At 47.1% G+C, this 27,779-nt stretch overlaps 2 protein-coding genes across 2 annotated transcripts in view; one reads left to right on the top strand and one right to left on the bottom strand.

Annotated features, from left to right (window-relative positions):
- Nucleotides 1-16,794, bottom strand: part of TSHZ3 (teashirt zinc finger homeobox 3) — a 63,408-nt gene extending 46,614 nt beyond the window's left edge. Inside the window, exon 1 of the mRNA XM_039558430.1 lies at nt 16,557-16,794. Coding sequence (XP_039414364.1) covers nt 16,557-16,737 — 181 coding nt within the window. The 5' untranslated portion in view covers nt 16,738-16,794. The remainder of the gene's footprint in view (nt 1-16,556) is intronic.
- A 1,543-nt stretch (nt 16,795-18,337) lies between these two features.
- LOC120410619 (translation initiation factor IF-2-like) lies at nt 18,338-21,930 on the top strand. The gene is made up of 2 exons (XM_039558598.1): nt 18,338-18,705; nt 21,132-21,930. Exons 1-2 carry the CDS (start codon nt 18,620-18,622, stop codon nt 21,928-21,930), a joined length of 885 nt encoding a protein of 294 aa, XP_039414532.1. The 5' UTR covers nt 18,338-18,619.
- Nucleotides 21,931-27,779: the final 5,849 nt, after the last annotated feature.

Below are 27,779 nucleotides of genomic sequence, written 5' to 3' on the forward strand. Positions count from 1 at the left end.
GTCCTTACAAAAATTCACACTCTCATTCTAACACAAAATTTAACTGTTTCATTTCCTTTTATCGACATTCAGTAAATCAACTATATAAAATGTCTGTGGTGTCTATAAAAAAAGTTTTTAATTTTAGCCTAATGCAAACACGTGGTATTGTTAGCTACAAAACACAGCCAGTGAAGATAAGTAACAAAAGATGTTTTCCTTTGAGAAATGTTAAATACTTCACTTTTCACAACTGAGCACAAGTTTCTAAAGGATGATAACTTTGTTTTGTAATTTGTTTATTGCTTAATCATGAAGACCAGATTGAGCATTTGAGTCACACAATTTTTTGTTGCACACTCCTACAACAAGAATGTGCTGTAAAATTTTATTTCTTTTTCCTTCATTCAGCTTACTGCTTGCTTGTCCTCCTGCTTATTCAGCTAACCGTCTCGAAATGAAATGCAATCACACAGCAAGATTTCACTGCTGCTAGAATATTTTACACAGAAAACATATAAGCATGAGGAAATAATGCACCACTATTCTCATATATTACATCGGACTATTTTCTAACTAATATAGATAGGAAGCATTTTATTGCAAGCCCAGAGCAAAAACAAAGGAAGACAAGGTATCCTGGGTAAATGATACATTTCAGCAGATAAAAAAGCCACTCACATACTATCTTTTCTGTCTCAAGTTCTACCTTCTACTTTTCAAATATTCTTTCACTGAAATTTGCAACAAGCCAAACCCAGTTTTGTCCACCTAGTTTATGTCTCTCCATTTTACTTACAAGGTTAAGGTGATTGCCAGAATTGTGCTCTTACGCCCAAAGTAATTAAATTAATATGGCAAATGCAAAGGGATTTGGGGGTTAATTAGAAAGCAAAGCATATGTTTAACTCTGAAACACCACCACAGTACATACAAGATTTTGAAGGTAAGTGAATGAAAATAACACATGAATTCAGGTATTTCTATTTTGGGGACCATACAGTGGTTTGGATCTCTGTTTACCAGTCTTTTCTGCTGCATGACTAGCTCTTCCTTCTCCTGAAGGCATTTCCAACCCTGCTCCCTCCTACACAGTTACCCTAGGGATTATAGTAGTACCCTGCCTGATGGCTTTTATCTGATGATTCCCTATCTCCAAGGCCATCTGGCTCTGCTCCTGGATTTCCAGTTGACATGAGTTAGTCATCCTGCACCTATGACAGTAAAACCATTATCTTTTACCCCGGTCATTTCTGAAGATGTATCCTAGAAAATATGCTGAATAAAACAAGGTACTTTTCATCATATAAGTAAGTACATACAAGTGTATTTTATGCATCTCACTGCAGCGTGGTTTGGACACCGAAGGACAGTCACTTAGAGAACACCAGGACATCTTCCAAGCTTCAGGTTTAGCTTGCAGAAGACTTTTCTTAAGCACACTGTTGACAAACTGAAAACTGGAGATAAGAAATATTTCTGTTTCACTGCACAAGCTGGTAGGACTGAAGCCCTAAAACCACTGCGCATGTAAGAGATGCAACAGCAAGCTACACTGAGAGGAATAAAAAGGGCAACTAACCTTAAAAATGTGGAATAAAAAGTCTCTCTCATATCGGAAATCTTGAAAAGGAAACACACATCCTCCATCCTTTACGGACACAGTGTGCTCGAAAGCCAGTGAGAAATGCCCTGGATCCCTGGCAGAGAGCAGGACAGACCTGAGGACTGCCTGGCACAGAACTGCAGTGTCAGAGCCTGAAACAGGCAGGGGCATGGGCTGGGCTGAGGGAAGCCTTGCACACTTACTCAGCTCAGCCAAGCACAGGACATAGTTCAGCCAAGCACATTATATATATATATTTCCTCAAAATATTTTTCTCAGTATACAGATATTATGTAACTTAGTGATTCCTACTGAGATACTACATTCTACTTAACACAGCGAGTTAAACACAGGCAAATGCTTGATTGTTATTTGACTGTTTATTTTAAACTCCCTTTGCACATTCTTCCACCAGTTAAAGCAAAACAGTTTACTATCTGTGCCGGTGTTAATGTTTGACATGTTCTGTCCATTTTTCACTTCATATGAACAACAATGCAATCCAGCTTTACCATCTTCAGTACCAAGGTATTTCAAGTTTCTAAACAGTTTTCCCTATACAACTGCAAAAGCAGCCTGTATATGGGGAAGGATGAGGAAGGGGCTAGGACAGAAAAAGCCTTTCATAGAGTCCAAGCTCTTTCACCAGTGCAATAAATACTGTAAATGGGGAACAGCTATTCTGTCTTCCTGCAACACCATGCATGGAATGGAGACTGGGAAAAAAAAGAGGGAAAAGATGCAGCGCTCACCTTGATGAGCAGAGGGAAACATTATCACAGGGAACTTTCATATACAATCTGCTAAAAAGTCACTATCAGACTAACAATAACCACCTATATCCCAATATGCAGCCATCTATCCATATGCCGCCTAGCCAACATTTCCTTGATGTCAGCACTATATATCCCTCCATTAGGGAACTACTGCCACGGTTCCCCTATCAGTAAATAAAACAGTGATCAGCAGATCTGAAATACAGCAAATACTTGAAAAGGTATCAGAGATGTTGATATGTGAAAAGGAGACAAATCTGCTTCGCCGCAAAGAAGGGAAGAGCTCTTTAGCCATAAACATGTCACCTCCCATGCTGGCATGGCTATTCCACATTTATTAAATCCACAGAAACGTGCTAGAGAAAGCACTGCATTCCTATACACAAGCATCCCCCCCATCTGCCCTGTACAGGCACAGGGCCCACTCACCTATGACAAAAAATGCCAGTAATATGTCAGACTGAATTATTATTACATATAGAAGAAAAAGAGTTAGTCCAACTAAAAAAAATACCTGCCAGCAACTCCAGACAACATCCTAACTTTACATAGAAGTGCTGGGCTATCAGCCAAAGGGGGTGCTGACTTTGGTCACACAGTGAACAGATGATATTTCTAAAGCTAATGCTAATATGCAGTACTATGCTTTTAGAGAGATTTTTTTATTTCTCATAAAAACTTCGGTGAACATGACGTTCTGAGGAATCACTAATATGAAATGTTACTTGAGGATACAGATCTCTCCAAGCCATCCAAGTTAGCTGCAGCCTGAGCTTCCTGCTCCCAGTGTTGGAAGAATAGCTCTATGCAGCAGATGTGTCATACCCAGCACTCAGATGGCACCCCGTTTCTTTCTTAGCTGTGTTCTCTCCTCCTCTAAGTAAATACTGGAATGATTACAAGTGAAACAGGGTGTGAGAGCAGAAAATGGAATACAGGCTACACACAATTAGCAGAGGAGCTGTTTGTGGCACGCTGACACGAAGAATTGTGCAAAGAACACTCCGAGGTATCAGCCAGTGTGAAAGGGACGGTGTGTGCAGTAATGGTGTACAAGGTTTTCATTCTGCAGTTTAAATTCCCAGTATTTCACAGCATATATCCTTGCAAAACTTGCTAATAATCAACACTAATATCTACTTTTGATATTTAAAGTGAGTTTGTTCTCCTGGCAGCACAAACTTGAAGTTCCTTTCCTTGTTTCTAGAAAACAGGGTAAAGGACGTATGAAACCAGAAGTGGAAAAATACAAGAGGGGCAGCGTGGCAGCCACCACTGCATCACTACTTAAAAAATACTTTTTTAAAGAAGAAACACTACTAATGCAATCATCATACCTGTGTTCTCCTGTGATCATTCTATCCACAGACACCTTCTAAGCATGAGCAAACACCAAAGCTGGGGTTTTTTGGGCTACATGAGCACTTTGCCCAACAGTCAATCGTAAGACATTGCATTCTCACAAAAATGCTGTGCCACATTACAGCCTCAGATGCAGCTTCTGGGGCAGCACTAGCACTCACCCCTGCTCTGCTGGCAGCAGTACAAGCTCTGCCCAGCTGTTTTACAAACACTGGTCAGCACTGCACTACCCAGAAGTGCATTCCTGTGTACATTTGTGGTGGGTGTGCTCTGCTGCACCCACTGCCAGGGTACCCAAACTCGGAGGAGTTGGAAACTGGGCTTTGGAGCGGCCTTTTCATCATTCCAGCTACAAGATTGCTGGAAAAACAGGGTTCAGAAGTGGGCTCGCACGAGCCTGTTATTCCTCAGGCTGATTGGAAATGAGACACGTACTGCCTGGACACCTTTCCTTTACTGAAGGAAGGGCAGTGCTGGAGCCTGGCCGAGCTTTGCCTGCCTTGCTGATGGCAGACCTAGTGCACTCCTGTAGTGCTGCAGGGGATGGCCAAGGAGACAATGCCCTGGAAAGGTGGCCCAGGATGAAAAGCCTGGATGAAAGCCGTAGGACCCTCACTTGGACAGACTAACCACACACTCCAGTAACTGCCAGGGAAGATAGTGAAGCTGAAAGAGGCTTAGTGCAAGCATGCAGGAGATTTGTGACAGAAAGTTAGAACTCCATGTCAAGCCTTTCATGCAAACAATAAATATTACTTATGCTCATAATCAGACTTTTCTCCAGCATCGTCTTTGAATGTTGAACCTTTTTCAATTAATTAAAAACTATGCACTGCAGAGTGCATATTTTATCAGCCCTCAGCTGCTTAAGTGTCTAGAAAAGACCAGGCAGTTTTTCTTTTTTCCAGGCAACCCAGAGCAAGTACTTGCAAGGGTCATATCTTTTTAATTATCTTTTCTCTCTTTGATTAATTATTCCGTCTGACAATAGCGTGTTTCTAATGCTATTCACCTGCCTTTGATGATTGACAACTTTTCTGTCTGATTCAAAGCAAACAGCTGCTGCCATGATTGCCTAGCAACCAGGATGTGATGGATGAGCCCCAAAGATGGATGGCTGCAATAAATCATGTCTCCAGCTATAAAACTGAAAAAAGGGATAAGAATAAAAGCGAACAAAAAAACAAAACAAGGTTTCTTCCCATGAGTGCACTCAGCTCCTTACCAATTACACCTGAAATGGACTTTGTGTCTATTAATAGCAAAGTTTTCTAATCAGTAAGAATGCAATGGTGCCATTTGTATCAAGGTGTGTTTACAATTGTTACAGCAAATTGGCACTTGTACTTCAATTACCTACGGTGTTACACAAGTGCAGGAGTAGGACAGCAAAGTTTTATCCTATACTGTTGAAGGCTTTATAGAAAATATTATGTTTTTTCAGAGTTTTTTCATGGTGTTGGACTTGAATGAAGGGTATAAACGTGTATTCTCCTTACTTTTGACAACTGAGTGTACCAAAAGTAAATGGAACTGAAAAACTCATTTCTATAAAACTCATATAAGGTCCCTGCTGGCTTTAAAAAACATGTTTTAACCTAAATGTTTATTAAATGTTGCTGTCATTCCCTTTTGCTAGGAGGACATCCTGCAATCAAAGAAAAAGTTGATGTGACAGGCAGTGTTTCAAAAATTCCATCTACCTGTGCAAATTCAAGACTGATCCAACGACATAACTGTTGTCTCATTTTACCTACCATTCCTGTAAATCATTTGATTTTTATAGGATGTGCCAGGCAAGGAACAGTCAATAGTTTGTCAGCTCGGAACAAGTTTAACCAGGCTGGGTATCACTCTTGCCTGAAGATGCTTGTGCACAAACACCCCAACACCTTAAGTTCTGGCACTGCCTACTGCTGAGGCTGCTCCATTGTTGGAATGTCTACCTCCTGAAAGTCCCTGCCTGCACTTCCAAGGAAAGATCTAATTGCCTATAAAAAGCTGTTTCCTTAATTCTTCCAGCAGGTGGGGGTGTCCTGGTTCCAGCAAAAGTGCTTCAAAGAGGGAAGGGATTGCCCTCACTACTTACACAGCCAGCCCATCCACCCTCCAGGAGCACCCTGGACACTTGGGAGCGAACACCAAGACTCAAAGATTCACAGTCCTGGATGAAGAGCGTGGGCAGAAAAGAAATATCTGAATGCTGAAATAATTATGTCCTAGAACTTTCTTTTCTCTGCCATTATTTGGGATCCAGAAAAAAAAAAAAAAGGCATCCTGTTAGCAAAAGGAAGCTGGAGTGTGTTAATCTGTTCATAAGCCATTTTTATACTGGAAGTGGCAATGCCTGGCAATGTTACACTGGATCAGCCACAGTGCTGCTTATATTTTAGTGTTACACATGGCAAGTCTCTGTGCTCATGCAAAAGGCTGCCTGTATCCTTGCACGGGCCACGGCTTTGTCTACATTCTTTACAATTATTGAAATGCTCCCACGAAAAACTTAACTCTGCCTCTGCCCGTCCCTCTCCCTGTTGTACAAACACACACACGTACACACACGGAAATCCAGCCTCTAAAACAATTGTAAGGGACTCCTGTAATGACCGGCGAGTATCTGGTAACAAACAATGAGAAAGCAAAGCCATCAATCACAACGTGCACGCCGAGGCCTCCATTCTGTCCCAGCTCATCCAACTCTCAAGTTACAGCTTTACACGGCAAGTCTAAATAATATTCAAAATGATAAATGGCACTATAAGCCTGATATCCATCATCAATCTTTTTTTAAGGAACATCCATCTTCAATAATGCACGTTTGAATCATGTGAAACCAAGAGCTCCCAGATTCATTTACACAACCCCCAGCAAGCTGGTGCTGCTTGAATGATACGTGTCAGCCAGTTTGTCCCAACTGCCAAACTTAAAAAAAAACGGGGGGGGGGGAAAAAAAGAAATAGAAAGAGACAGAAAGAAAAGAAAACAGGAGGGGAAAACCTTCAAGGGGCTGAACAAGGCGACTTAGCAGATAATATGAAAGCACATAACCTCCTCAGTGAGTGTGGCAGTGCCCCCAGCACAGCCGGGCGCTCTGGTCCCCGCGCCCCGTCCCCGGCCGGCCGGAGCACATCCAGCAGCGCCAGAGCGGGAGCTGCCCCGCGCCCCCCGCGCTCTGGCAGGGCCCGGTGATAAATGACACATGTCATTCTGTCGGGAGGGAAGGGTGGGTCAGTGATGTATGGCTCTGCTGAAAAGGAAATCGACTGTTTGGCATGGTGCGGCTATTCTCCACCAGGATTTAGTTTCAGAACTCTAAAATGAAATCTCCGATGTTTCAAGTGCACGGTTAGGGCAGGCCGACGTGCGGCCCAGGCAGCTTGCTGCCTTTTTTTTCCCCCCCCCCTTGTTTTTCTTTTTTTTTTTTTTATCCTCTCTCTGCCCTTCGGATTTCAAAAAACTGCTCCACTGACTGGAAACTGCAAAAGAACACACATATATCAAAGTCTTCAATAGTTATGATCCATGATAAAATTTAAATAGGTTGAGGTTTCTATTTTTATTTATTATTGGGGGGGAAAAATGGCATGCAGGCTTGACACAAAAGCAAGATAAAAATTAGCATGTTTGAAGTAATCGTCCCACAGCTTGACATCTGCATAGTAAATTTTAAAGGAAAAAAATGTGTCAGGCAGGCATGAGCTGTTCCCTCCCTCCCCCCCTCTTTCATTAGCTCACTGGCAGGGTGGCACTTCTGAACCTCATTACTGCAGGAGGATTTATGAAGCTGAACCCAATGGCAAAGAAAAGGCATCTGTCAATAATTGTAGGGAGCTGCACTCACAGCTTTGAAATCTCATTAAGTATGCAGTTATCAGGCATAAAGATCAAAAACATTACTCAACTCCGACAGAATCTTATGGAGGAACATTAATTAGCAACAGGCCTACAGTACAAAAAAAAAAAAAAAAAAAAACAGACTTCCTCTCACACCTGCCCAACCCACAAACCAAAAGAAACACTCCCCCTCCCTCCAGAAAAAAATAATTCCCAGCATCTGAGACTGATCAAGTACATGAAACAAGAGAGAGGAAAAAAAAAATCCAGTTGAGACAGTCTTGGCGGTGAAGAGAGAAAAGGAAGAAGCTGTCAAAGTTGAGAAGGATGTCAGCACTGGCCCTGATTACAAGGGCCTATACAGTTCCCAGGCCTTTTATCATCCCTGCCATCAAAAACAGACTCTGTGTCACAGATGGATGACTGATGGCTGCCAGTCTGGAGCAGCCTCGCCAAGCCTCCTGGAGGCCCCTGCTGCGATCTGGCCCTCCAGCAACAGGCTTGACCTAGCAGGGAAAGGGCTGCCGGCAGCCAGCCCAGTCCCAGAGACACTCAGGAACAGCACCCTGTTCTGTTCTTCCCCAGAACAATCCAGCGAGAGCTTGGTCAGGGTTTGTTTGTTCAGCTTACAGAAGTTAAATGCAATACTGCTGCTCGCCATGCAAAGACTGTGCATTATTTGAAAATAACACCAGGAAAAAAAAAAATTTAAAAAAAAAATAAAAACCTCTTCTTTGTCCATGCTAAATGTATTTTTCTAATCCTGTTTCTAGTTTGCATTTTAACCACAATTTGCACACTCAATTGCTTAGAAAATACGTGAGAGAGAAATATAAATTTGGGGGGAAACATACAAATTCATAGGCGAAGCTGGACCATAAAACCAAGTGACCTTTGCAGCATTAAGTATGGTGTGCAACTAATTAAGACCTATGGCCATATTAACATCTTTTGTTACAGAATCAAGGATATCAGCTACACAGCTTAACCCATAGCACATATTTTTTTCATTTCCTCTCTACCAAAAACTGTTTGCAAACAATAACGCAAAGCTACTTGTTTAAAAAAAAAAAAAAGAAAAAGAAAAAAAGCAGGAGAAGGGAAATCACCTTCTGTAGTCTTTTTCCCACTTGGGACCATGCCTGAAAAACTCCCTCTCTAGTTACATGCTACCCTTCATACATTTTATATTTCCCATAATTTTGCGCTACAAAGAAGCTTTCCAATGTACAATTCCATTCCTGTGTTATTTCCTGTGTCCTGGGTTTTGATATAATGTACATGTTTGTCTCTGATTTCATGGGATATACAGTGATGTTTATGTCTCACTTATAGCCACTCTGAAGACTAGATTCTTAATGAGCTACATCTTTAATAGCGCACAGAGCCAGGGATATCTGTGCGCACATACAAGACAACCTGCCTGTCAAAATCTTTTCAATATCTAAAATTAATTCATTTACTAAAGTAATGTGCTTTAAAAAAAAAAGCTTAGCTCTGACAAAATACGGAAGTGGAAGTTCCACTCTAAACAAGATTTTTTAAAGAATTTTGCAAAAAGTGTTACAATAAGGTGTTTATATTTTTTCGTATGCTTACCGTATTACTTTTATTATGTGTAGCATCAAAGTGATTATAGCAATTACATCTAACAGAATTAATTACAGAACATCCCATCATTTCTAAATACATAATGCATTAGAGGTAAGCCAAAGAAAGAAAACATCTTGACTGTGGTGACTATTGTTGGAGTATTTTTTTCTTCAAGCATGAAGGTGAAACCAAAGTAGGAAGAAACACACAGAAACGGTGGGGTAACAGTGAAATGTTAACTACAAAAATATGAAGATCAAAGCAGGTACATTTTTACTAGTGATAGTAACCTGCGCAAAGCTGCGCCAGCACAAATACCCATGTAAAATCCATTAGAGTTTTTAATCACAAAATATGGAAACTAGCCAATTCACCTAACCAATGTGTTAGTACATAAAGACAAGAGTGTATGAGTGAAAGAGTTACAAGCCTTTACGTATGCAAAATAAATTCACTCAAAGCTTCATTAATATTAATTTAAATTCAGAACCCATTTACATTAAATTGTTCATTAAAAATTGCCTATTTTATGCAACATGCATTCCGCAAAGAACACATAAGAAAGTGAAACAGAGGGCTCAATTTGATGATAGAAATATCAAAAGTAAATGAATTTGGATCATTCCAAACGAATAATAAAGCAGCCCTCTGCTCTGTGCCAGTGCGCGAAGTTTGGCGGGAGTTTGGCGGAAGGGCACGGAAACTGCCTGGCTTCCCCCTCGCCAAGGCTTGGCCACCGCCCTTCCCACCTCCCCACCACCACACAGGCTTGCTAAAACGGGAATTATTTATGGACAGGACCTAAAACCCAGCCCCGTGACAATGCTCACTAATCGTGAGCACACTGGGCTGCCCCAGAACTTGCATTAATTGGCAGCGCCGCCAGGCTGAGCTGCCCAACAGCCGCGCCCGGGCGGAAGGGGATGGGAGCTGGAGGTGAGGCAGGCTGGCCATGGAGGCTCCTCACTGGCAAACTCCCACACCAACAACCACAGTCAGCTTACGTGATTCCCAACAGCTGCTCCGAATGAAGAAAAGAGAGTCATAATTAATAACATGTGTCCTGGCAGAGTTAATTAATAATTTATAATTAAGTCTAAAATACGAACTTAGATTATTCTTGAAGAGTTGCCCCTTTACTGCCCGAAGATGCCAGGTAATGGCATTGGCAAAGAGCTTTCAGATATTTTATGATCCTCTGGTAACTCTTTCCCTACTCTCCCTCTGCCCCCAGGGGAAAAAAACCCTTTGAACATTTTCTGAGAAATATCTTAAAGTTGATGCCTGCAATGAGAAGTGTTTAAATTCTGCAGATTGGCTCTCTGCTGAGATGACCAAAATATCTTTCAGGCGCAAAATCAGGCAAATGCAGTAGGATGAATCTCGCAGTCTCTGAAATTAAGCCCTACTTATTTCAACTCTTTCAGTTCTTTTTATGAAAATGGTAACAAACAATTTCAAGCTCTGACAATGTTCTATTCTGCATTATTGTACTTAAGAAAACTACAGTACAATCTCTCATGGACTATGCCTTAAAACCTTTGAGCCAATTTTCATGCTTTATTTTTTTTTTAATGTTGAAATCAAGAAAAATCAATTGCACAAATTTTTTTCAATCCTCCTGCTTTAGGTTATGACACATACACACACAAAAAAGCAATGCATCTATTGTTTAGTGGGATTTTTAAAATTAATTTAATGTCTAACTGCAAATGCTGGAAACTAGAATTAATCTGTCTGGATAAAAAAAGGCTTACAGACATTTAAATGCATGTATCGGGACACTTTATCAACCTAACATAAAATTGTCATCTTATCTTATTATATGACTATTTTATGCATGTGTCAAAGAATTTGAAAATGAATGCCTGTCTATTCACTCTAATTACAACTGCATATTATCTGTCTGGATGTACCAGTCCATATCATTGTTACCAAATACAATATATTGTATTCACCTTTCATTTTTAACTTAAGGCTGATAAACCACAATTTGGGCGTAACTAAATTGGAAAAAAATTAGCAAACACAGAGAGAAGAAAAAAAAAATATCAGACTAAAACACCTGAGGTAGATTGTTTAGTAAATGATGCTGAAGTATTTCATAGATAAGATAACACACGACTGCTCAGCAACTATGTTATTTTTGGAGTTGTATCATAACCATACACACACATACACTCCTACTTGACAATGCAACACTTCAGGCATCTTAATACCTGATCCACTAGCAGCACCTTGAATACAGGGCTGTGTTAAAATCTGACAATCTGTGTTTGGATTCTCTAGGAAACAGTCACGACATGGGATTAAAATATGGATTACTACACCGTAAAACCAGCAGTGCCAAGGTTTGCCTAGAAAGATAACACATAGGTTAGTTTACATCCTGGCAAATGATTTCTTTTCATTCACTCTGTACCACCATATGTTTCTGCATAAGCGTGCACATAGCACGCTTAAAAATGTACCCCACACTTCACCCTGAAGGTGATCTTTTCTATACAGTTTCCACTAATCCTGGAAGCAGGGCTGACAAAAAGGACCCACTCTAATCCTGCTAACTCACCCTAGCTTCACTGCATTTCCCATAACCCTGCAGCAGTCACAATTCATTCTAATCACTTTACAAAACAATCTTTAGTAAAAAGAGGAAAAATGCAGACTTGTAAGCCAATTTAAGAAATAACTGCTGATACATCAGTTATTGACTATTTCACTCCTGCTCATGATAGTGCTCAAGGCAAAACCGAGAACAAAATGACAACATCAACCGCACGCAATAAACTGTGGCCCAGGAGAGCACTGAAGCCCTAATTGACAGCTGTCAAGCTAATGGGAGAAATGGCAGCTGATTCTGGAAAATTCTGTTTTCCAGGCGGATATTCAGGGGAATCTATCAAGCCTTTTTATATTTATGCCCCTTTTTCTTTTCTTTTTTTTTTTTTTTTTGCATTGTTCCTTCACACTTTGCTGGGGAAAAAAAAAAAAAAGCAGAGGACAGCCATAACTAATCATTTTGTCAGCTTGCTGCTAGGAAGAATCTCTGCCCAACAGAGAAATATGTGGCAGGTTTGGAGGCAAATAACATACTAAGGGCTGACACTGCAAGTACCTTTATAGGTAGCCTACTTTATCGCTACATTTACTTTTGGGGTATGTATGTAGTTGCAAGCAATTGCCATAAATTAAAGCAAGCATTCGAGTTGCCGGAGCCAGAGCTGCCTGCAAATCTGGCGGCACAACCTGTGTGCCATCTTGCATCTGTTTGCTGTGGTGCACCCCCAGCCCCACGCTGGAGGGGCTGAGGGCTGGCACGAGCACTCAAGTCCCTGGAAAGTGGAAGTGCTCCGCACCTCTGAAACATCAATTCCGTGTATTTCAGTGCTCACACTGACCAGGTGCACCTTCTGAATGTAAGCACAGAAGTTGGGAAGAGCCTAAAGTGTGCAGCAATCTCTAGGGTTTAAAACATACTATATGAAAAAAACCCCAAAAACATAGGCCCAGGTTTGTTTGTTTGTTTTTTTTTTTCCCAGAGGCTTGAAAACTCGATGCAGTTGTCTGGGTCTTACTGTTCTATTAAGTATTTAAATAAATAAATAAGTAAACTAAATGTGATTCCAGCAAACCACTAGTTCCCAATCCCTCCTCAGAAGGTATGTATACAAAATATGTATTAAGTCATTTCTGTCAGTAGGAAGTACATTCTCTTGATCTTTTAAATAGGTTTCTAAAAAATCTGCAAGTCAAAGTTATAATTTAAGGATATATAATTACTGTTTGCAGGAACAAGACTGGCCTCTATTAATACACTATCTTAGCTTCCCCAGACAGTAGCGTCTCACTGGTAAATACCTTCTTCCTCCTGACTTACATGACACAAGTCTTTGGAGCAGCGATTCTGACTATCATCTTGCTTTAACAGGTGAGGAATGAAATTGCAATCCCTGACTCTTCTTCCCAAATTTATCTACAATATTCACCTGAGTCTCAAAGCAAACAAAGTGAAATTATCATTTTTGCAGATTCTTGATTCTCAGAGACAGCTTTAGTCTTCCACAGTGTGGTGTTAACACTTGGGCTAGACATAAAGAATTTGTGCACCTGTCTGTTATGTCTGCGAGCTCTGTGCTGCTGAGAGTTCTTTGTTGTTGTTATTCTACTCCAGACCATTAAAAGGGCCCTAATTCCTATGACATGATTATCCAGGTACCAAAGCCCATTTGTCACCTGCAGCAGAAAATTGAGTTAATGCACAACTAAAGGCAACCAGGACTGTGTAATATCAACTTGATTACATCAAACTAGCTGCAAACCTAATTCTGCTGGATGACACTGCGTGGAGCTTGTCATCTCCAATCATTAAAGCTGTCAGGAATCCATCAGGTTTACAGCTAATTAGGTGAACACTAATGAAGCTGGCAAAACAACTTTTCTTTTTTTATGGCTGAGCGGACCTTTCAGTTTGGAGAAAAAAAATTCTCGAGTATTCTCAAGGTTGCTGGGGACTGGATTTCCTGAGTTACCAATCAGCAGACATCTTTAATTCTCCCCCCACCACCACCTTTTTTCTCTCTCAGTACCAAGCAATCAATTTGTCATCACTCTCAGTATGCCACAAAAGCAGTCATGAACCTTATAACTCGCAGCTCTCAAGCCAAAAAGGGGGAAAAAAAAAGTAAGTTTCTTCTGTCTTAAAATAAAACGCCTCATACAGCTCACTTATTTATCTTCATGCACTTATCAACAGCATAAATGTTCTTGTTTTTTCACTCTTGTCAAATAAGTAGCCCTTCAGTCATTCTACATCCCCCATATCCATTAGGCAGAGGCATTTTGATAAAGTAAAGCCAAAGCTAGTGTATGGGAAAGAATGAAAGCACTCACTCTGCCAACTTCTGATTGACCATTAAGCTATTGATGAATGTGCCTGTCAGGAGAGAGACAATTAAATCAAATATGAAACAAAGTCGTTTTGACGGGTCATTTTGATAGAGCAAAACCATTCTTCCATCTCCTATTAGTCCTGCAGTCAAGTTTTTGTAATGAATATTTCTTAACTAACCTGTTATTTCTTAGCTGTTTTTTAAGGTGTTAAAAAAAAAAAGCCTTTGCTTTTACTGCTGTTAGAAAAAGTAACATTTCCAATGTGACCAATAAAAGCAGCATCTCAGTGGGAAGCAATTATACACAATACTAAATGTTTAATGTGGCTATCAAAAAGCTAAAAGTTTAAAGAGATTACACTTCTGCTAAAAATGAAAGATCGCATATAATGGATGGTTCATTGGAGGAAGGAGGGAGAGACAGAGAGTGGTGGAGGGAGAGAAAGGTACCTCAGAATGTGTGTTTAGTGCAGAAACATTTTCTTCCAGCATATGAAGAGCCCAGCTTACAGCAGAGTCGAGTGTGTCAAACACATGAAAAAGCTAGATTTTGCAGAACTAAATTCACTTTACAAAATAGAATTTCCCAAGTATCAGGAAACATTCACCTTCGTCATTTTTCTTGAAAATTGTTATTTGATGGCACAGGCCAGAAAAGCAAAATATTATCATGAAGTACTTGGCTACGATATTGTTTGCTAGATGGTATCACTACCGTACTGAGAAAGTTTCCAAACTTTCTAGCTGTTTGTATGCGGGGTAAGACTGCTGGGAAGACTGTTTCCCTATTACAAAAGTACTGGCTGAACACATGTGGATGCCAAAGAGTAGAAGAAAGGAAACATGGACATCCTTATCTACAATTTGTGTCACTCCCTGAGCCCCTTGCTGTTTACTGAATTCAAACCACCCCACTCAGAGAAGTTGTCAGGCAGTGTGGGAGCACTGCCACGCTGCTGAACACCCGTGTTCCAACAAACCCTACACCAGGCTCCAGGACTACCTGCTCCAAGCTGTCCTGAGCACAACCACAGCCGCGCTGCCTCTGGAAAACTTCCACACTGGCCCCTTGGGGCTGCTGCACCCCGGCACCCCAAGGCTGTCCCTCAGCAGAGCCTCTCCTGTGCCTCCCCCCGTGCCAGCCCGGCCCTGGCAGCCCTGGGCCACCGGTGGCACCGCTCGCCAGGAGCCCCTCAAGTTGCGCTAACAGAGAGTTGACAGGCCACGTGTGACGTCACCGAGTCTGGCGTTACCATGGCAAGTGATTTATTGATGTTTATCGGGAATGAATAGATCAAAGGCTGCCAGATGACAGGCGATCAATCAGACATCAAATCAAGGATGGCAACAGGCCAAGGAAACCTTTTCCAGCCCACATATCCCCAACTAAGGATTACTGTAAAATTATGTGGGGCTTTTCTTTTACTGTTTTCTTTTCAATTTGGCTTTTCCAAAAAATACTGCTTAAGTTTAACAGGAGTTGACATTTCTGGCAAAAGGAAAACAAGCCAAACAAACATAAAACCTCACCAGCACAAAGCCTCGAAAAGTATTTCTAAAAAGGAAAAAAAAAAACGGTGGAAATTGTAAAGGCACTATCAGAAACATGCACCAGTCACTTGACAATACACAGACCCTTTTTTTTTTTTTTTTTTTTTTCTCCCTTGCTTTACTTTGCAGCTTCTCCTCTGGACTCATAAATAAGAAATCAATAGGATTAACAGAAGAGGCTACCAAAGAAAGTGATCAACTAGGTGGGTCTGTCTGTCTGGCAGAGACGTCTCCAGTTCAGTACAAGGGCAGAAGAGAAAAACGTAAAAGTTGGGCAAAGGAACCAGTTCTGTGCTTGGATCTTCAACTAACACTGCAGACCCTCCAAATTACTTTGTCCCTGCCACTTCATTCACAGCGTGCGATGTATTTATACATACCCTCTCTCTTTCTTAATAGGAAAAAAAAATCAAATAAAGAGAGTATTTTCCCTGGCTTTCACAAACCATTTGCCTGTGAGGGAACGGGATGTAGAAGAACGAAGACTACGAGGGAGAGAAGCAAAGTAGGTGCCAAAGTACAGGCTGGAAGTAACCAAAATTCGCCTCCTTGCTTCCCCCAGCCCGGGAGTGACACCGACCATACGAGCCCGAGCAGTGTGTGCCCGCACACACCCGCCTGCCCCTCGCACAGGGTTACCCCAAGAACCGAGCCGGGCGATGGCAGAGTTCGGAATAAATCAAAGTGGGCACCAAAAGTGGGGAACGGGCTTTCATGCGCCCCCACCCCAAAGAAAAAAAATAAATAAAATCCCCCCAAAGCCCCCCAACCCAGGCGCTGTGCCCCCAGCCCGGGAGTTGCTGGCAAAGCCCTCGGCAGCGGCGGGCAGCGGGCAGCAGCGGGGCGCGGAGCGGCGGCCGAGCCCGCCGGGAGCCGGTTATGAAAGAGAACGGAGGGAAGCGAGAGGAGAAGCCAGCGGCCGCGGAGGGAAGGGAGGCAGGGAAGGAAGGGAAGCGGCTCTCGTACCTGCTGCGCGCCGGGGCGCTTGCTGCTTCCTCCTCGGCATGCTGGGCTCCTGCGGGCGCCGGCGGGGGGGGGCAGCCGGGGAGCGGGGGTGGAAGAGTTGCCTCAGCCCCAGAGATCCGGTGAGCTGCTCCAGCCTCGGCGCGAGGGCTGGGTCGGGGATATATTTTTTGTTGCTGTGCATACACGATGCCGAGTAGGAGGAGGAGGCGGCGGCGGCGGAGGAGGCGGCACAGACGAGAGGACAGCCCTGCTGCTGCTGCTGCTGCTGGCAGAAGAGGGGGAAGTTTGACAAATCGCCCCGGAGGAAGGAGGAGGGGAAGCCCCCCGAAGAGGTGTGCGGGCGGGAGGGCTGGGGAGAGGCCCGCAGTCCCCCCCACCCCGCCCTGCGCCCCCGGTGCCTGGCCGGGCTGGGAGATCACGGCATAAAGACGGGGGATCTCTTGGCCGGAGCGGCGGAGCCTCAGCCTGCGCTCTCCACTCCCGGCTCGGCGCTGGAAGCGGCGGCGGCGGCGGCGGCGGCAACAGGCGAAGCTTGAAGGGAAACGAGATGATCGCGGTGTCACTCAAACTGGTCCGCCGAGGGGAGACGGGGCACCGCCGCCGCCCGCCCCGGGCCGCGTCTTCACTCAGTGCGCATCGCCCGCCGGACCGGGCACAGGGGCGGGCAGGGGTCTGCCCGGGGCGGCGGCGGGGCGACCCCCTCGCCGCGCCCCCTCCGCCACCCAACTTCGCCCGGCGCCGGTCTTCCCGAGCCGCCCGCGGCGGCGGCGGAGGGCTCGCCGGGCAGGGACAGGCAGGGCAGCCCGCCGGGCTCCGCGCCGCTCTCCCCGCTCCCCGCCGCAGCCCTTCCCTTTCCGCCCCCGCGCGCACCCGTTCCCCGCCGGAGCTCCCCGCAGCCATCGCCTCCCGCCACGCCGGGGCATGGGACCCCCCTCCCCCCCCGTCCCCGTCGCCCCCGCCCCCCCGGCGAGGAGGGCCCGGCGCCGCCGCTCCATCCCGGCCGCCCGTGCGGTGACAGCGGCGGCGGCAGCCCCGGCTCCCCGCCGCGCCCCGCACCGCTGCCCGCCCCGGCCGCACTCACCGGCGCGCCGCCCGCCCGCCGGCACATCCAGCCCGCCGGCTCCCACCTGGCTGGCGCCGCGGCCGCCGCGCTCCGCTCCGCGCCTGCGGGCGGGCGGTGTCGGGGCCGCCCCGGCCGGCGGCCGCTACCGGCGGCGCCCCCGCCAGCGGAGCCGCTGCTCCCGCCCCGCGGGGGCCGGAGCGGCGAAGAGCGGGCAGCGCCCGCGCCCCACGCACCCGGCTCTTCGGGAAGGAGCACTTTTCCCTGGCTTTCCCTGTTTTGGGGGCTGATTTTTTTTTTCCCCCCTCTCTCTCTCTCAGTTGGTTTTTTTGTTGTTGTTGGTTTTTTTGGTTGTCTTTTTTTTAATTTTTTTTTTTTCTCGGTCCAAGTTCACTGCCGAGCCACCGCGCTCAGTTCGGCGAGCGCCGGCGGATCGATGTGCTGCGGGTTTGATTGCGCATCCCTGGGCGGCGGGGCCGCGCGGCGCGGGAGGGCCGGGGCGGCGGTGGGCGCGCGGGGCCCGGGCCGCTCCCGCCCCCGCTCCGCGCCCGCGCCGGGACCCGCGCCGGGAGCAGGGAAGAGAGACAAGGGAACAACAACAACGACCAAAAAAAAAAAAAAAAAAAAAAGAAAGAAAGAAAAAAAAAAAAGAAGGAAAGAAAAACCCAGTAGCTTTTTTTTTTTTTTTTTAAAGTTCACGGGGAGGAATTAAAAAAAAAAAAAAAAAAAAGGCTGAGCTCACTTTTACGGTAAGATCAAAAAAAATCTCCACTCTCCCCCATTCTTCGAGATTTGGGATAATTCCAAATACCTGACTAAGTGCAGATGTTGTTGCGTCTTCACATCCTATAAAGCCGCCGTGCCGCTCTCGGGCTCTCGCTTCCCTTTCAAGTTGCAGGAAATTCAAACACTTTACATGACGGGTGGAGAAGGTTGGGGATAATTTTTTTTTTTTTTTGATTATTATTATTATGAGTTGATTTTTTTTAAGCTGATCTTTAGGATGAAAAAAAATCTCAGTCGCCTAAAGTCCCCGGGAAATTGCTACTGTTGGGGGAAAACGAAACATTTCTTGCAAACAAGAAAATGGTGAGTTGTCAATTGCCGCTTCTGCTGCCAAACTCGCTCAGTTCCATCTCATTGATACTCGCTGGTTGCTCCTCACAGTTACAATATCTGCTCACAGAAGGAGCGATCAGATCTGCTTAAGAGACGACACCGAGACGTCCCCCCCCTCCCCAAAAGCCCTGTGTGTGTGAGTGTGTGAGCGTGGGTGAGCCGTGCGGCAGGACGGGGCCGGGCGGCGGGCAGCCCCGGGCGGGGCGGGCGGGCGGGCTCGCCGCCGCGGCGGTGCGTGCCGCTAGATCCGCCCTAACATCTGTCCGTCTCACCATTGGCGCATCCATCAGTGTCACCCTGGCTGCACATTGCAACGACAACACATCAGACACTACACAGACCGGGATTCGGTACAAATAACCAACATACTAAACAACTTAACCGGGGAGGAGGGGACCAGCCGCAGCATAAGTATTTACAAATGTTAGACAGCCTCGGGAAGCAGGGCTCGGCTGCGGTTAATAGCTCGTTCATTCTCTCTCCCTCCTCCCCCTTTAAGTAGGAAATAGAAAACCTAAATAATTCACGCCCCCCACCCCCCCCGAAGGATGCTGCCGGCCGGGGGCAGGGACAGGGACGGGGGCCGGGGCGCGCCCCGCGCTCAGCCCGGCTGCGCTCCCGGCTCCGCGGGGCGATGGCTGCGGCAGGACCGCATCGAGCGCGGAGCCGGCGACAGGCGAACCCCGGGCTTAGGTGCTGCTGGCCGAGCCGGCCCGCGCTGCGCAACATGGAGGATTCCTCCCAGCTCTGGAGCGGGAGAGGCTGAAACAAACTTTGAGATGCTCGGCCGCGAGCCTCGGCAGCCGAGAGCCCCGGGAGCCCTGGCCGGCTCTGTTCCTGCTCGCCGCACGGGGTGCGGAGAAGGTCGCTCTGCCACCAGGCGCTGGTAAAGCGCCCTGAAAACTACAGCAAAATTAAAACGACGCGGCGCGTGTAGTCACTGCAGTCCTGTAAAGGCTGTTCTGAAATGTGCGAGAGCCCTCTCCAAAGCCGGGGACGATCCCGGTCCTCCTCAGCTGCTGGCTGCGGGGTATGCCGAGGAACGTGCTGCAGCGACCAATCCCGAATTTTGGGGCGGTTGCAAGTTGCAAGAACTTTGTTCCTTCTACTTCCCTGTCTCTAAATCTGCTCATCTTTCACTGCCTTTGTGTCACGCTTAGCCCGCCTGGGGTATGGATGTCAGCCCCTGCCCGCTGCCGGGCTCGGGCCGGGTGCCCGGCGGGGTGCGAGCCCCTCGGCCCCGGCGCGGCTCCGCGGGTGCGCAGCCTCCTCCCGCGGGTGCGCTCGGTTGCACGTGTGCATGGATTTGTGCGTGTGGGGGCATTTGTGTTTGAACAGGTTTCCAGGCAGAGCTCTGCCTCCCGCAGCACAGCCTGCGCGGAGGATGCTGGCAGGTGGCACCTCAGCAGCTGAACGCTGTCACCAACACAAACAAACACGCGAGACAGTCCCCGGCCCCGCTGCGTGGGGAGCTTTGTGTAACCAACAGCGCTTACCTGGCTCTGCAAAGGGCGGCCCACACACGCCGGCAGCGGAGGGTGATGGGCTCGCTCCGGTGCGCCGAGCTGGGGCTGGGAGGGAATGAAATAAGTGAAACTTTCCGTAAACAGTAATTGGAGGAACTTTCTCAGTTCACTTAGGAATAATAATTCTCGTGTGTGAGAGAGAGGGGGGAAGGCAGCAGATACTCGTGCACACCGACACATGCACTGCACTTACACATTCACAACTCTCACTGCCAAAACGCTCAGGAAGTTGTGGAATAATTTGGTTGTTAACTATAGATATATTTTTAAGGAAGAAAAAAAAAAATCTATTGAGCTTTCTATCAGACGATTTACAGAGGGAAGTTCAGATTCCTTCATATGTGTCGGCTTCTTTGGGGGTCACAGTCTATTCCAGAGAGCCAGAATACGTAATTTTATGAAGTGTAACATTTCCAAACATAACGCAACAAAATCGATGGCTGTACTCCATCCACAAAGACTCAGCACACGAGGCTCAGCCCTAAGCTCGGTCTTCCCGGCAGTTTTAAAACAAGGTACCAATTATTTATAAGTCACATAATCAGATAACCATCACTCCTGAACTTTCCACCAGCTAAGAATGTTTTATCTTCCCCATCTGGGCACTGCTTACTGCCTTTCTTTGGTGTATATTTTCACTGCTCATACCATTCCTCTACACCAAAACGCCACCAATTGCCCGAGACACCTCTTTCGTCCCCCGGCCCGAGTGGAGACAGCGGCTGAGCCGATAAAGGACCACTGGAATTAACTTCTAGTTATGGGAACGGCCAGGGAGGATCAGTGAGGAAGTTTAGCAAACTTGGAACAGCTGCCTCTTAGAAGCCAGTGTGTTTTAGCCGAGCTTTAACCTTGTTCTCTCCCGAGCAGCGTGTTGATGTTTCGCCACTTGCTCACTACAAACAAGGCAGGGAGCGGCGTGCGCCGAGGTGCCCGTGTGGCTGCTCTCACTCGCTGTTCGCACCGGTTCACAGCTCTCCGGGGGTCAGTCCTGTGGACCGAACGGCCCCGGCACCGACCGCTCTCCTCTCGCCCCAGCTCCGGCCCAGCTCTACCGGCGCCTCCCCTTCGAGCGGGGCAGATGAACCGATGGGGACCTGACGGTCCTCGCCAGCCGAGTGCCCCCGGACCCGCGGGAAGGGCCGGGCACCAGCAAGCCGGGGCCTTTGGAGCCGCCGGCGGCAGGGCAGCGCTGCCCGCGGCCCGGGAGCGGCTGTGGGGGGCGGCGGCGCGGCTGGGGCCGGGGGGCGAGCCCCGGTGGTCGGTCCGGAGCTGGGGGGTCTCACCGGGCCCGTGCAGCCCCCGCGGGCACGGGCGGCCCGCCGGAGCCCCACGGAGGCGCCGGCCGGCCCCGGGCGGGGAGAACGCGGCGGCCCGCGGCCGGTACCGCCCGCACCCCCTGCCCGAGGAGCCAGCGCTGCCCTCTGTGCCAGGGCACAGCCTTCCCTCCTTCCCCGCGCCTCAGCGGCACCCATCGAAATGCGGGAAGTACTTCGGTTTCTCCCGGCGAAGAACAAAGAAGCAGCAGCTTTCATTAAGGCTGGACCAGATGAATACGGATCTGACAAGTTTGTTTAAAAACCCCACTGCCCACGCCCGAAAACGATACTGCGCTTCTGTAAAATACAAAGTGTTGTCAATAACCATTATAGCAGCGATAATGATCTGAGAAGAGAACAAAGACATTTTGTAATATCTACATAACTTTATTAGAGCAAAATTATTTTTAAATGCCTGTGAATTCCCAAACCTCCTGAATACAAATGAATAAAAGTTTTTCTTCGGGCTAAAATCTTTGCTTGAATGTAAATTGTTTGGGTAAGTGAATTTACACAGCAGCAAAGTTTGTTTGTCTTAGTCCAGTAGCTTTGCTTTAACGAACCAGATGTTTTGTCTGTAAATTGTCCAGAGGACTTTTACAGTTCTGACATGTAATAAGCCCCAGAAAATCAGAACTGGAATAGCTGTGTCCCTGCGATTAGGACCAGGCATTTCGGGAAGAGCACGGGGAAAATAGGAAAGTATAAACACTCTCAATGTCCTCATATTTGGAAACCTAATTTTAAACTGTAAGTAAGCTTGTCCGAATCGATTCGCTTCTGCCTGGAGTTGACAGCAATTCCCCACCCAACCCCAGATATCAGAAATACATCCCCCCAAGAAAAAGCCCAAGCACAGTGGGGAGCGGTGGGGGCGGTAGGCTTCGGCCGAGGAAGCCGCAGGGCGCGCTGAGGGACCGAGCGGGCCGGCCCGGTCCGGGGTCCGCCGCAGGCGCCCCGGAGCGAGCCCCGCAGCCAGGGGTGCCCGGCGGGCGGTGCCCGGCTCCGCGGCGGGTGCTCGCTGGGTGCCCCGGCAGCGCCGGGGGCAGCACCGGCTCCTCTCCGCGGGGCCCCGCGGCGGTCGGAGAGCACCGCCCGCCCTCCCCTGCCGGGGCCAACAAGTTCCCAGTGACACTCGGGCACCGAGAGCGGCGGCCCGGCCGCAGCTCTGCGGGGTGATGCCGCTGCTGCTGCCCGGAGAGCCGGGCCCCGGCGCGTCCCTGCGGTCAGTGGCGTGGGCTCTGCCTTCCCTCTCGGACGGAGAAGGGATGAGGCCACCGAGCTGTCCTGGCTCCCGCTCGACCCAGTCGAATCTCCCCCGGGCTGAGCCCCGCTCGGCCCGGCCAGCGCCCGCCCCGGCACTCGCCGCGCTCCCAGGGGCTGCGCCCTTTGGAGATGATGCTGATGTAAAATAAGATCTATCGGCGCGATTCAGTCCCGCTCAGCCATCACTTTTTCCCCTCCCTTGAAAGGACTTGGGGTCCCTGAAGAAACAACCGGCCGCTGCTTCGAAGGAAATAAGCGATACCGTTCAGAGCTACTGTAGCGTAATGCATTCACCGGGGCAGTAGGGAAAAACCTTTTAAGAAAAATAGTTACAGATCCTGGAACTCCACCACATGTGACAACAAAGGCTGTTGTCTCAATAGAAGGGCTTTAGCTAATTTTACCTACACAAAGTTTTACTGGCTGCAGGCTTTGGGAACGCCTTTGTGGAGCCTGGCAGTGATCCTCAGGGCTGGCTAATTTGAAAGGCATTTGGAGGATCCCGGAGAAGTGGAAGGGATTCCCCACTTATTTCTCGCATCACCTGAAAGTTCCCATCGCACAGCTGACACGGCTGCTCCTCTACTGACCACTTGTGCCTCAATGCAATGAAGATTTTGTTTTGCTCAGATATACTTAAAAAAAAAAAAAAAAAAAAAAGGAAAAAATACTTGAAGTGGGAAGTTGATAAAACTTAAGTCCGAGCAAAATCCTTCTTTTTTTCTTTTTTTTTTTTTTTTTTCATAGAAACTTCCTTCCCTGGCGGGTTTTGCACACAGCGCTTGCACATGGAAGTTTATCTGTAAGAAGCTGCCCATCTTCCAGTAGCTCACCTTGATCCGGCGCCGGGCCCGCTCCGGGCCCCACTGACCGCCAGGGGCAGGGAAACGCTCCAGCCGCCCCAAAGTGCGGGCGGAGCTCGGAACCCCGGGGGAACGCGCGCCGGGCCTGGGACAGCGAGCGGCTCCCGGAGGCGCGGCCGCAGCCCCGGGCCGCCTCCTCCTCGTCCCCCGCGCTCTGACCCCGCAGCGGGGCCGTGCGGGCCGCCAGGACACGGACACAAAACCAGCCCCAGCGAGGCCGTCGGGCCGTAAATCCCGAAGCCCCGAGTGCCCGGCAGATGCTCGGGGGGGGCTGCACTGAATTCCCCGCACACGGACAGCGCGGGGGATGCGGACCGTGTGCGGGGCCGAACAGCGTGTGCGGCGCCCGGCATCCCCCCCACCCTCAGCCCTTCGCCGAGAAAAATTCACAGAAATAACTGCGATCCTCTGTGCGGGCGCACCAAGCAGGCCCCGAGCCCGGGCGGGCGCAGCCGCCCCGCTGCTGTCCCGCAGCCCGGGGCGGTCCCGGGCACTCGTCCCCTCCCGGGCGGCCCTTGGCGAGCAGCGGCCGCGGCCCCGCCGTGTGCGGGGGCAGCGCGGGGCCGGAGCCGCAGCGCTTTGCTCCCCAGCTGGGCACTGGGGTTTGCACCGCCCGGGTCAGGTGAGACGTGGAAACTAAGAAAATCTGACACCACCATTGATTCCCCCTCTTTGTTCTCCTCTGTACACAATGGAAAGAAAGGAATGTGACTTTAAAATTGCAATTAACCAGCTTTCTGTCACTGAGTATTTATTCCTATCAAATCTTCTTCCAAAAAGCACTTCTAATTGTAAAAGAAAACAGACTATTTAAAATATCCTTCTGTAATAGGAGTTGCTTAAATTATGACTGGATGTGCCTAAACAGTCATCTCATAGTTTCCCACTGATTTTGGTCAGGTCCTGAAAGAATGGCATTTTTTTCTAATGTTTTAAAAGTATTAACTTCCTTTCAAACATTCTTTAACCTTTAATGTTTTGTAACTCGATGAAAAGGTCACTTTGTTCGGAGTGGATGCATCTGCTCCATAATTGTTCTAATATCAGGCAGAGCTCCATCCTAACACAACATTCTTCTATGAGGATTTTTTTTTCCTTAATATACATTGTTAAGGTTACCATGAGTAATTGTTCTGAAGGCAAAGAGCTCCAGACCAAAGGATGCTCACACTTTATTTAATTTCACCAGCTTCAGATGTTTAGGGCTGTATTCAGCAGATGACATTAGCTGAGCTCTGAGAAGAATAACCTGAACTGTTTCACCTCTTCCCACTTGTGGGGGCCTGAGGTAGAACAGAAACAGAATAAATATCTGGATTTATAGACTGAGCTGCATAACAAAATAGCACAAAATACTGATTAATACTAATTGGACTGGCAGCAAGTTTGATCCAAGCATCTCAAAGTACTTTACAAAGGGCTGTGTCAGAAAGCTGAGACACGGGTGGGATAAGACCTATGAGCAGAGTGGAGATCCAGAGACTACTGGACATTCAGTGCCTCAAGACTCAGCCTCGAAAAGTGATAGGGTGGTAGAAGCATTGCTCATCTAATTACATTTTAGACTCCTTGCTGGGAAGGAAACAGAAGCTTTTCAGCACGTGTAAATCAATATTTATCATTAGGAGCAGTAATATTTTGAATCTGCAGATTTAGCCAGTTTTGGTATAGAGAACCTCTGCTTACTCCCATGTAAAAGATTAGAAGATGAATGTGTTCACTGCCACCCACGGGCTGAGAATGCCCATCTGAGGGGCAGCTTGTGGCCCCAGCTCTGTAGCCAAACCTCACTCAGAGCACTGTACCTGCTTTGCAAGAGCAGTGGTGATATCTGGCTGCATAGTGGAGATTGGAGCCAGAACCTTAAATTGATGCAACTAATCCCTCTAAAATACAACAGGATTTTCTAATTCTTACACAATTCAAACATCCAGAGAATATGTTTAATTAAAACTTGGCTATACCTTTTAAGATTTTCTAAAAAAACCCAAAGAAATGGGCTAATTATATTGCTTAGTATTCTAATATGCACTTTTTTTTTTTAAACAACACACTTTTCTATACAGGCCAGTCCCTTGAGGACCAGTTCCTCATTTATAAGGAGGTCCCCAATGGGAGTTAAAAAGAGGCTATTTTATAAGAAGAAAATATATTCTGGAAGAGGAGCCATACAAAGATAACCCCGCATCACATATATCAGTATGGAGGCTGGAATATGTATTCCAATGATGCAAATCTTCCCTTGCAATAATTTGCTCGTTAGTGTTAACGAAAGCCCAGATACTGATGTCTCTGTATTTGTTCTTCTATTTTTCATCACACTAGTGCTTTTAACTAAAATTATTTTTTAAAATTTGCTTTATTTAATGAATTTAAAGGTCAATCCTCTTCCTTTCCATATGCAAACCCTATTAATAGTAGAGGTTTGATATTAATGGGAGTTAATAGAGTAGATACCCCCTTCACACAAGAAACCCCACAAGAGAACAAAATAATATCCAGATAATTTCAGTAAATGTGTTGCTTTTTTCTCCTCTTTGAATAACCAAATATCAGGGCAACAGCATCTTGGAAACAGGAGTAACAGCCAGAGGAGGGATGAGATGTGAAAGGGCACACAGGGCCTCCCCAGCTTCCAAAGTCAGAGCTGCAGAGAAGGACACAGCCCACAGCAGCTGGAGCTCATGGCTACCTCCTCCTCCTCCTCACTAGCCTCTCACACCCGCAGGACCCAGGCAGGACACAAGGTACCAACACGAAGAAACCCTCCCCCATCCTCCAAAGAGGGAACAGGCAACTTTTGCTCCCTTCAGAGGCCAACAGCCTCCACCTATGAGACCACATTGGCTACTCAGAGAAAAACAGGAGCAACTGGAGTTGATGAGGGAGTGAGTGAAGCTATTGCCCCTCCCACCCTGTTTAGCCAGTTTAACTGTCTGGTCACTGTCCTTCTAGCTATAGTTACTGTTGCTGGACTCAGTGAGGTTTTGATAGTATTTTTCTTAGCTGCTGGAGTTAAAATAACAGCACTGATTTGCCTAAGGAGGTGGAGTTGGGGAAAGAGGAATAAACTCATTGCTTTCATCTGCAGTCCCTGTAGCAAAATGCTCCCAGTGCTAATGAGTGAGGAACAACCCACTCTAGCCTAACTTTTGCAATAAAACTATCTGCACTGTTTTTCAAGCAGATGAATCCAGACACCAAACAGCAAAGCATCATTAGTCCAGAGCAGCTTCTTCCTCGTTAAGAAATAAAGAATACCTGGTACAGCCCTGGCCTGGCCGGCCCAAGCATGGCTCCTGCAGATCAGCCTGTGTTTAATTAGGGCAGGCTGAAGTAATGTGATTGAAAGATGTGGAGAAGGGGATGAGTCATGTACCACAGAGTGGTGTTAATTTTCCTCTTATCAAAGGGCATTAACTCACTCCCTCTGAACACTAGGGAATCTTGCAAGGAAGCCCATCCTCACTATAGCCTCCTTCCTAGTTGTCACTCCTGAGCTGGAAAAGTTTTCCCAGTATCTTTTCTCAATCTGCAGCTAGTGACATGAATGTACTGCAGTCCCCAACAATATCCTCTCCCAAAACGTGTAAGACCTCAGTTGTTTTAGGGAAACCAATTTTTGTTTCCTTAAATTGAACTTATTTTCCCCACTACTTATACCAAAGGGATTTTTTTTCTTAATCCTGGAAGCTGGTTTTATCCTTTGAAAAAGGTTGTGTGTAAGAACTATGAACTGCCCCCGGGAGCTGTGGACAGAGCCCTGCAATGCTCTGGGTCCATCTAATCTTTGAGCTGTAGAGAGACAGTGATACCAAGGACCACAGTCCTGTGGCCCTAAACCACATAGAACTGCTGCTTCCATGGCTGGATACGTTGAACAAGTAATTTTTGCTTTTCTTGGCTCTTGGAATGTTGGAAAGTCCCTCTGAACTAGGTACTGTGGGCAGTGACAGCCCTTGTGACACACACAGACCCTCCATCTCCCAGAGACAGTGTTTCTGGCTCTTTGCAGACTAAAGCAGATAGTATCGTGTCATATTGGGGCTTACATTAAAGTCACCTTTGCT

Source organism: Corvus cornix, chromosome 11, assembly GCF_000738735.6.
Source record: "Corvus cornix cornix isolate S_Up_H32 chromosome 11, ASM73873v5, whole genome shotgun sequence".
NCBI classification, from domain to species: Eukaryota; Metazoa; Chordata; class Aves; order Passeriformes; family Corvidae; genus Corvus; species Corvus cornix.